Below are 10473 nucleotides of genomic sequence, written 5' to 3' on the forward strand. Positions count from 1 at the left end.
TAAAAAAAAAAAAAAAAAAGTTGAGTAACAAAATCAAGTCTTTAGCCTAGACTTCAAGCTACTAAAGGCTTTATCAAAAGTAGCTATCCCGGGCTTTTTTTCCTCTTCCTTTCAGTCAGCAGGGCGCTGTGGTAGCATAATGCCTAAGGCACTTGACTGCTAACCAGAACGCTGGTGGTTCAAACCCACCAGCTGCTCCTCGGAAGGAAGGTTGGGCAATCTACTTCTGTAGAGATCCCGCCTGGGAAGCCCAAGAAAGGGTCGCTATGAGTCGGATTTGACTCCATGGCAGTTTGAGCTGAGTTTATCCTCCCTCTCCAAGAGCTCTTGTGGTCCAATGCCTAAGGCATTTGACTGCTAACCAGAAGTTTGGCGGTTCAAACTCACCAGCTGCTCTGTGGAAGGGAAATGAGGCAATCTGTTTCCGTAAAGATTTACCACCTTGGAAACCCAGTGGAGGTCGCTGTGAGTCAGAATCAACTTGATGGCAGTGGGTTTGGTTTGGTTTGGTTTTTTCAGTCAACAGATTTTGACTTTTGGTGCCGTTCACATACTTGCCCTTTGTGTTGCTACCACATTACTTTGTCTAGGTTTACTGCTCCCTTGGCATTTGTTTGGTTCTTACGACCAGGAAAATATAAAAGAACCATGACAACCATGTACACTTTCTTCTGAGTCTGACCTTGGCCACAGCACGGAGTTCACTGTCTCGGATACTGTTGAGTAACTGACAGAGCCTCTCATTGTAATTTTCCAGTGAAAGTTTCCAGAATAAGATTATTGAACAGACTGACAGTGGCCTGAGGGGAATCTGTGACAGGTTGAGTTGAGGAGACACGTGTCTATGCTTTCCCCCAACAGGCCTGCAGAGACTTCCTCATGTTAGCCCAGACTCATAGCAAAAAATGGCAGAAGTCACTACAGTACGAAAGAGACCAGCGCATCCGGCTGGAAGAGACCCTCGAGCAGCTGGCTAAGCAGCACAACCACCTGGAGAGGGCCTTCCGAGGGGCCACGGTGCTGCCGGCCAACACTCCTGGCCGCACAGGCTCTGGTAAAGGTAAGATGCCGAGTCCTTGGGGGGCTGGTTCTGGGCTGGATGGTGGTCTGCACTCGATAGAAGAAATCCACGCTCTCCGGAATCAGTGGCTTCCCTGAACTGGAATTGGACCAGTTTCTTCATTCGGGCCTCTCCATGCTTTGCACTGTCTGTTGCTGTGTTAGTGGCAGTAGAGCTCCCTGTGCCGGGCGTTTGCGCCACACAGCCCAGGTGAGCGAGCGAGGCTTCTCTCCCCGTAGATCAGTGCTGCTCTGGCAAAGGGGACGTGAGTGACGAGGATGAGGAGAATGAATTTTTTGATGCTCCTGAGATCATCACCATGCCTGAGAATTTGGGCCACAAGTAAGTTTTCCTCGACTGCTGAAGAAAATGAATAGATCTGCCCATCTGAAGGTTAGAAACACTTAAGTGGGAGTGTCGTGGTTGTCAGTGTTGACAGATGATGTGGGCTCTTGCCCTCGAGTAAGTGGAAAACTGTCCGCTTGTTTACATGAACACATTTTCCAGAGATGTTTCAATTCCTGCATATTCTAAGTGTTGTCCTTTGGTCATCCGTTAACATGGGTTTATGCAGTGTGCTTGGCATTCTGCTTTGCAAAGAAATGTCTAGAACCCATTCTCTCGTCTGAGCTTTGTTCTAATTCTCACTCCCCTCCCGTTCGTGCAGACGCACCGGCAGCAATATCAGTGGAGCCAGTAGCGACATCAGCCTTGATGAACAGGTAGCTCCTCTGTGGAGGTTGTCAGGGGTCACAGCTCGGTGTGTGTGATTCCCAAGGATTTGCTTGTAAAGAGTTAAGACAGAAAAGCACAGTGTTCAGCACGGGGAAGGGAAGGGTTGTAAATACCATGTTTTCGGTTCTTTCTGGGTGACTGAATGGTTTTGCTTTTGCCTTCAGTACAAGCATCAGCTGGAGGAGACCAAGAAGGAAAAGAGAACTCGAATACCCTACAAGCCAAACTACAGCCTCAATCTGTGGAGCATCATGAAGAACTGCATTGGAAAAGAACTCTCGAAGATCCCCATGCCGGTGAGGGTCTTGCACGCCCGGACCAGTGCCCGGAGGTCCTCACGGGCCCAAGCGGGAGGAGTGCTGGTGTGCCAGCCCTACCCACTGTGTGGCGCTGTGACACGGTCTTCATTACCCATGTCATCTTACACTGTCCCTTCACATTAGCTGCTTTAATTTTGCCCCTGTGTCTGGTGTGTTCCCAGATCGCGTAGAATCAGGTGCTTTTGTTCACTAATGTTTGTGAGCAAATTGCTGTGCTAGATGTAGTGGGGTGTGCAAAGGTAACTAAGGCCTAGTTTCTGTACTTTAAAGAGTGTAGCTTAAAGGAAACATATGAAAATAGGTAGAAAACATGCCTTCCTGTTACAGAGTTATGGGAAATAGCATACACGCAGAGGATGGGGGAGACACAGAAACCATTCATCCCAGCCAGGAAATGGGAACCTTCTCCATGCTGAAGGTGGTGTTTGGGCTGACCTCCCCGCCACTAGTCTTGTTGCCTTTTGACCTGCTCACACTGTTGCCAGAGCATTTTTGTTTCAAATTGCAGGTGTCATGTCAGTCCCTAGCTTAAAATCATTCCTGATTCCTCTGGCTTTGAGGAAGGTCCAGACTCGTTCCCAGGCTGGGTGCTTTGCCCTCAGGGTGTAGCTCCGCCCCACATCCTGTGCTCTCGTCTCTTGGTGAGTTCCGTTCAGGTACTCAGAGGCATCTTGTCCTTTCCCTCGGGTGTTTGCACACACTGCTCTTTCTGTCATAATTCCTTCTCCACTCTTCACCCATCCTTGCCACTTTCTCTTGCGTGGCCAACACCTTTCCTTTGGAATTCAGCCACACTGTTGTCTCCTCTAGTAACCCTTCACTGGTACATCCAGGCAGGATGAGATGTCTCCGCTGTGCTCCGACAAGTTCCATCATTTCTGCCTGGACAGTGTACCTCACTTGTTTATTCATTTCCCAAACATTTATTGAGTGCCCATTATCTGCCGTAGGAGCTCTGATAGTGTAGTGCCTAAGGCACTTGACTGCTAACCAGAAGGTTGACAGTTCAAACCCACCAGCCACTCCTCGGAAGGAGGATGGGGCAGTCTGCTTCCGTAGTGATATTGCCTCGGAAACCCAAGGAGGGGTTGCTTTGAGTCGGGTCTGACTCTATGGCATATAACAACAACAACAACAACAGTTATCTGCCTGGTGCTGTGTATCAGATATAAGTTCAAGGAACAGATACAAAATACATTTCCCTAAACCCCTACCCCACTAGCATCAAATTGGTTCTGACTCAGAGTTACCTACTGGAGAGGATAGAACTGCCCCATAGGGTTTCCAAAGCTGTAAATCTTTACAGACCAGACTGCCTCACCTTTCTCCCATGGAGTAGCTGGTGGGTTCAAACCATTGACCTTCTGATAGCAGCCGAATGCCTCAACAACTGTGCCAGCAGAGCTCCTTTTCCTTAAACCAGAGGTTGGCGGACTGTGGCCCTGAGACTAATTCTCACTGCCATCCAGCTTGTACAGCCCCCAGGCTAAGAATGGATTTCATATTTTTAAATGCTTGAAAACTATCAAAAGATTCATACTTTGTGACCTAGGAAAGTTATGTGACGTTCAGATGTTAGTGCCTAGAAACTCGGAACAGCCGTGCTCATTCATTTACATACTGTGTGTGGCTACTTTTACCTCATATTGGCAGAGTAAGTAGCTATGGTAGAGATTGTGTGTGCCTCCATGCCTAAATATTTGCTGTCAAGCCCTTTATAGAAGAAGGAAAAGGGCTTCACTCACTGTCATGTTAAAGTCCAGGGGTGGGTGGTCCAGGGTCAGGATCGGGCTCCTGTCCTTCCTGCGGTTCTGCCGCCTGTGGCTTCAGCTCCCAGGTCTGTGGTAGCTGCTCTGCGTGACCCCTCGGTCTCATCCAAGTCAGACTGAGATGAAGGGCATGCTCAGCTGGGAGAGACCAAGAAGGGCACTTCCTGGACATTACATAAGCCAATTCCATTTAAGTCTTCTTAGTCAGATCTCAGTTACGTGGCCACAGCTAGCTGGAGAAGAGGCTGGAAGTGGCATGGCCTGCTTGCATCCTGGAGGTTCTATTGTGAGAACAAGGAGCCCTGGTTGTACAGTGGTTAAAGGCTTGGCTTTTTACTGAAAGGTTGGTGGTTCAAACCCATCAGCTGCTTTGCAGGAGAAAGACGTGGTAGTCTACTTCTGTAAAGATTACTGCCTTGGAAACCTAGTGAAGCAGTTCTACCTCTATCCTACACAGTTGCTGTGAGTGGGAATTGACTTGATAACAACCTGTTTGGTTTAGTTTATTGTAGAAGAAGGGAGGAAGGCATAGTGGGAAATGGCTAGCAGGTTTGCTTACAGCCAGGTTCTTGCCATACAGGAATACAGAAAGCATTCTCCCTGCCTCTCGGGGCTTATGGACCGTGTGTGGTTACGCCCTCTCAGTAGACTGTATTCTTTGCAGGCAGGGACTTTTCTTGTCGGTCTTTATATCCTTGGTGCTTAGCTCAGTGCCTGGCACATACGTGTCATTCAGCAAATGTTGAACTCATTAACGGATGAAGTGCATCTTGGAGAATGAACAGGTTCCTGTATAAATTGTAAACGTGGGATTTTTGTTAGAAAAAAGTTGATGCTCTAAAAAAGAAAAGGCCATTAGTAAGCGCAGTGGAGAGGATAAAGTCATTAGTTCACTGGGGTCCTGAGAAGCGGCCCTGCCAGCCGAGAGTACTAGGTGCCGCAAGGGAAGTAGGAGAGACCAGGGTGGAAGGACAGGTCGTCGGAGCCTTGGAGACGCAGTGCCTGCTTAGAAACAGCTCTGGATCTAGGTGACCTCTCTGTCCTCCTCTGCCTCTTGTTTCCGTTGACGTTGCCTCCAGGAGTGTGCGAGTCCTGTGCCTGTTGCCGCCAGAGCAGTGCCCTCCCTGCCCTGTGCTCTGGCGCTGCAAAGCAGATCCCTCGAAGCTGTGGTTCTCCAGCCTCTCTGCCTGCTGGCATCTGCCTGGGCTCTGCCAGTGTGCGGCCCTGCTAGGAAATGGGAGCAGGGAGGAGGAGAGAGACCCCAGGGTATACCTTCCCCTCTGGTCCCACTGGGTAGCACCCTGGCAGCAGCTGTGCGGCTTCAGTTCCCACTAGAGAGGCCCCATGAATTTCTAGCTTATCCTAGAAACCCACAGCCAGGCTGCTGTCATCCCACTGCTTGTCTGTCCCTCCAGCCTACCGGTCATTCTGTCTTCCTGCTCTTGCCAGTCTCTAGGCTGTCTTTTTTGACTGCTCAACTCTCCATCAGCTGTGTAATTAATTCCCTGTGTCCTTTTGTTTTAAATGTTCAGAGTCACTTGTTTTCCTGTTAGGCTTCTGACAGAATGACTGTTATAAAAAACCTGGCAGTGGTAGAGAAACAGTGTTCCTGGAACTGTTGTGGGGGATGAGGGATCCACAAGCAGTCACGGGCCAAGGACGGGCTGATCAAGTCAGGGGCAGGGCTGATGTGTGCAGTAACCCCCGATGGAGCACACCCCACCTCCCCGGGCTTCCTCAAAATGGGTGGAAACATCACATTTCATGCCTGAAATTCTACCCATTAGCGACTTCACTGGTGGAATTCATAAGCACTCTCTTTAAACGTGCTCTTGAGGAGCAGGGCGTTGTCAGCCTGTCACCCCTCGGGGTGCATTTTTGTCTTAGTGTACCGCTTTTTTCTCATTGTAAAGAGGTGTCGGTTTTGGAGTTTGGTATGGTGTTTGGATTAAGGTAGGGTAGATCCTACTTCCCAAAGGGGAGTTCCCTAACGTTGGCCCTGCAGCTCTGTCTTCTCAGGGAAATGTTCACAGAGAAACGCTTGGTGTATTTTTCACAGAAGAAGCAGGCTCTGTGGTATAGTTTATCTTTTAAAATGTGGAAGTGTAGAAACAAATATGACAATGTTAGTAACGGCTATCCTTGAGTGGTCGTTCCAAAGATGTCAGGAGATTTTTCTCCTTTATACTTCGTTTTCAAAGTTCATTGCAGTGACAGGAGATTAATTCTGTAATTGGGGAGGGACAGTGAATATTAGGGTGGTGTGTCGCTCAACAGTGGACTCAGAAATGCTGACAGTTGTGGAGCTGGGGCAGACCTGGGCAGTGTTTCTTTCGGTTAACACGTAAGGTCGCCATGAGTCAGAGCCAGCTTGAGGGCAGCTACCAGCAGCATCAGCGCGCAGCTCAGGGATTGCTGGTTAGGAGGCCGGCCAGAAATGCAACAGCAAAGGTGAGACTAGCAAAGAAAAAAGTGTTTTACCGAAAATACTGCATAAGGCCAGCTCTATTCAATAGAAAGGAAATTGGTTTCCTCCTCAGTGATGTCGACTCAAAACTCAGGCTTGGTCAGCTATCCTGTTGATGAAATAAGCTTGATGGGCCAGCCAGGGAGCCTGACTTCTTTCTGTAACACTTTGTAAAGTTATAAAGCCAATTCTAATACCGGTCAGTAGAGAGGCTAATTCTAGGGGGCAGTGGGCGGAGACCTTTTGTTTACTTCTCTACACCCAGTGGATAGCATAGGGCCTGACATACATAAGGACTCCATAAATGCTTGTGAAATGAATAAATGAATAGATGAGCGAGCGGACATCTTCTCCCTGGACAGAAGCCTGCGTACCAACATACACTGGCTACATCTGGTGTTAAGTCACCTAAGATGTACGTAAAACTTGAAAGGTCGGTGCCCTCGCAGGCTCCCTGGCCCTTGTGAGCACTCAGGCCCAGACACTTCTGGAAGCAACCAGAGCCATGGCCTGACGTAAACCTCAACTGTGAGTTAACAGTCCTCTGGTCTAAGAGAAGCTACTAATGCAGTCGTGTGACTCCTGTACTTAGAATTTGGTACTCCTCTTTCCTTCCCCCAAGGATTTTCAAAACCAGCCTTGCTTTCTGGACATACAAAAGCCCAAAGCCACTGCCATCAAGTCGATTCCAACTCAAGCATCCCTATAGGACAGTAGAGCTGCTTCACAGGGTTTCCGGGGCTTATAAGTCTTCTTGGAAGTGGACTGCCTCATCTTTCTTTAGTGGAGCGGCTGGTGTGTTTGAACTGCTGAGGTTTTTGGTTGGCAGATGAGTGCTTTAAATACTGCACCACCAGGGCTCCGTTTCACCCAGAGGGTTTCTAAGGCAGTAAATCTTGACGGAAGTTGATTACCTTATCATCCTTCCACAGAGCGGCTGGTGGGTTTGAACCACCAACCTCCTGGTTAGCAGTCAAATGCCTTAGGCACTGTGCCACCAGCGCTCCTTTTTCTGGGTATACTTATGCTAAAATATATTTTCTTTTAGTCATTCATGCAACATGTACTTGGTGATGGTCCCCTACGGGCCAGTGGCTCTCAGGAATGAATGATGCGTGGAGGAGTGTAGTGTCCATCTCACAGAGCTCACAGGACGCAAAAGAAATGAAAACAGATTTCTGCTGCCCCCCTGACATGGACACTTAACAAGGGAAGGATGGGTCGCTTGCCAGTCAAAACTTTGAGTTTCTGTACTGAGTAAAGGCCTCTTTTCTTCCCAGTGATTTGATTTATTATCTCACCAGCTTAGTATCTGTTTCTCTCCTTGCAAAGAAGAGGAGGAAGAAGCACCTGTGTTGTAAAGGGATGTGGGCAGAGCTTTTATGTCTGTTCTTTTCCTGGCAGGTGAACTTTAACGAGCCCTTGTCCATGCTCCAGCGCCTTACTGAGGATCTGGAGTACCATGAGCTGTTAGACCGAGCTGCAAAGTGTGAGAACTCTCTAGAACAGCTCTGTTACGTTGCAGCTTTCACCGTGTCCTCCTACTCCACCACTGTCTTCCGCACCAGCAAGCCATTCAACCCGCTCCTCGGGGAGACCTTCGAGCTGGACCGCTTGGAGGAGAATGGGTACCGATCCCTCTGTGAGCAGGTAAAGAGGCCTGGGGACTCAACACATTTCCTGTTAGAAGAGAGGGGTGACTGTGCTTGATCCTCGTGGGTGTTAACGTTGGTAAAACTTGGAGTCCCCGTCATCCCAGCCTGCCGCCTTTCCCTTCAGAACGTGGTCTCAAAGACTGCCGTAGTGGGTATGCAAGCCGCAGGTGCTGCAGTGGGTTCGGGTTTGGTGTCGGCAACTTTGCCTTCTCCTTTTCTCCCGCCTTCATTCGAATCCCTGACTCACCTTCATTCCTGCAGGTGAGTCATCATCCCCCTGCTGCTGCACACCATGCTGAGTCCAAAAATGGCTGGACGCTACGTCAGGAGATCAAGATCACCAGCAAGTTCCGAGGCAAATACCTCTCCATTATGCCCCTTGGTAAGGCCGCCAGCTTTGTAAGTACCACTACTGCAGGAGTGAAATGTTCGTTGACAGGGTGGAGAGGGTTAGGAGTCAGGATCCCAGAGGTCTTACTTGGGCGCTGAGCCTCACTAGTTGTGTGGCTTTGGGCAGGTCATTCAACTTCTCAGTTACCAAATGAGGGAGGAGGTCAGAGACTTTGAGACCTCATCCAGCTATAAATTCTTTGTTGTTGTAGCTATATGTGATGCATCTTTAAGCACTATCTTAGGACATAAATTCTGAGATACGTTCGTTTTTTCATTCTGTCTGGCTTCGTCTAACTGGTGTCATTTCCCCCATTATCCTAGCATCCAGCTTCTCTGTTAATCAGAACTCTGGTGATTGTGAGGCTAGATTTCCAGGCAGGCCCTCCCCCTTTTCTCCTTCCTCCCCTCTCTCTCCTCTACTGGATGAGCCAGGTAGAGTTTACATAATGACTAACTTCCGGGTAAGATGAAACTGGGTTTTGAAAGATCTGAGTGGAATGCAAGTTAATTGTGTGTCAAGATCAGGAAGATCAGACCTGGCAAGAAGAATCCTCAGTTGCAGCGTTCAAGACCTGAGACCTGAAAGGAAATGACATTATTCAAAGAGAGTTGTGGAGACTCTTGCTGCTCTCTCCACTGGAGCAGTCACGTTTGTCTGTGTGTGTGTGCGGAGGTGGGAGGAGCTCTGATGGCACGGTGGTTAAAGCATTTGGCTGCTAACCAGAAGGTCAGCGGTTCAAGCCCACCAGCCATTCCACAGGAAGAAGATGAGGCCGTCTACTTCTGTAAAGACTTACAGCTTTGGAAGTTCTGTGGAGCAGTTCTCCCGTGCCCTGTAGGCTCACGGTGAGCAGAAATCGACTCGACAGCAGTGGGTTTGGTTTTGGTTTGGTGCTAAGGCGGGAGCATTGATCTCCGGAAAGAGCAAGAACCCAGAGTGGATGATCAGAGAGAAGAGACCAGGTGACTCCCAGGAGGAAGAGCCGGCAGAAACTGATGCCCTGAGGGCTTGCTTTTCCTGTTCCCGAGTCTGTCCCAGGCAGTTCTTGAGGGAGGACCTCCAGCCATGGAATGAATGCAGGTGGCCTCGGCAAGAAACACATTCTCCCGTAAAATCTCCAGAAAATACAGCCCTGACCCCGTGAGCCCATGACTAGGCTTCTGATCTCCGGAACTGTAAGAAAATGTATCTGTGTTGCTCAGGCACTAAGTTTGTGGAAATTTGCTACAGCTGCAAAGGAAGCGAATACAAAGGACGCTAGTGCCTGCAGCTGCGGTTAGCAGCACATACTCGAGCACCCATTGGATGCCAGGAAGTACTCTAGGTCCTATGGATACGGCGATGGCCAAAACCTGCTTTGATCTTGTCTTAGTTTCCTAGGGCTGCCCAAAGTACCACAGACTAGGTAAGACAACAGAAATGTCTACTGTCACAGAAGTCTGCAATCAAGGTGTCAGCGGGGTTGGGTCTTCCTGGGAACTCCATGTCTCCAGGAGGACTCCAGAAGGTGTGTGAGGGTCCCAGTGCTGCTGTTCTGGGATTAGCACAAGCAGAGGCTTCAGAGAAGAACAAGTTTGCCTCGCAGTTCAGGAGGCTGGACGTCCCACTTCAGGGAGAGCCTTTCAGCTTTGGTGGCCCTGGCGTTCCTCAGTCCCTTGGTGATCCTCCCGGGCTGGCTTGTGTCTGTTCTGTTCCTTCTGTAACTCAGAAGTGGTTTAGGACCTTCCAGCACTGGTGTGAGCTGAGTGGTCAGTCACATCGCACTGAGGAAAGTGATTGCGTTACAGTAGATTAGATGGCATCCACAGGTTGGCATCCTAGCACCACATTCAGTCCTTAACAGAAGGCCACAGGTAAGTGCTGGTGGATGATTTTACAGGGTTAGGTAGGTATGGGATGGATCTGGTAGGGTCTCACCTGCCATGGTGAGGAGTTGGCTTTTATTCTAAGTGTTTGTTGTTGTTGTTGTTTGCCATCGAGTCAAACCTGACTCATAGCGACCCCTCCTTGGGTTTCCGAGGCAGTATCACTACAGAAGTAGGATTGCCCAACCTTCCTTCCGAGGAGTGGCTG

At 49.3% G+C, this 10473-nt stretch overlaps 1 protein-coding gene across 1 annotated transcript in view; it reads left to right on the forward strand.

Annotated features, from left to right (window-relative positions):
• LOC103210519 (oxysterol binding protein) overlaps positions 1–10473 on the forward strand; it is a 33909-nt gene that overhangs the window by 18217 nt on the left and 5219 nt on the right. Inside the window, exons 4-9 of the mRNA XM_007956437.2 lie at positions 862–1060; positions 1300–1402; positions 1728–1782; positions 1960–2091; positions 7756–8001; positions 8268–8388. Of these exons, the coding sequence (XP_007954628.1) occupies positions 862–1060; positions 1300–1402; positions 1728–1782; positions 1960–2091; positions 7756–8001; positions 8268–8388 (856 nt within the window). The remainder of the gene's footprint in view (positions 1–861; positions 1061–1299; positions 1403–1727; positions 1783–1959; positions 2092–7755; positions 8002–8267; positions 8389–10473) is intronic.

This window comes from Orycteropus afer, unplaced genomic scaffold, assembly GCF_000298275.1.
Source record: "Orycteropus afer afer isolate SDZICR_OR568_19922 unplaced genomic scaffold, OryAfe1.0 scaffold00622, whole genome shotgun sequence".
In the NCBI taxonomy this organism is placed as follows: domain Eukaryota; kingdom Metazoa; phylum Chordata; class Mammalia; order Tubulidentata; family Orycteropodidae; genus Orycteropus; species Orycteropus afer.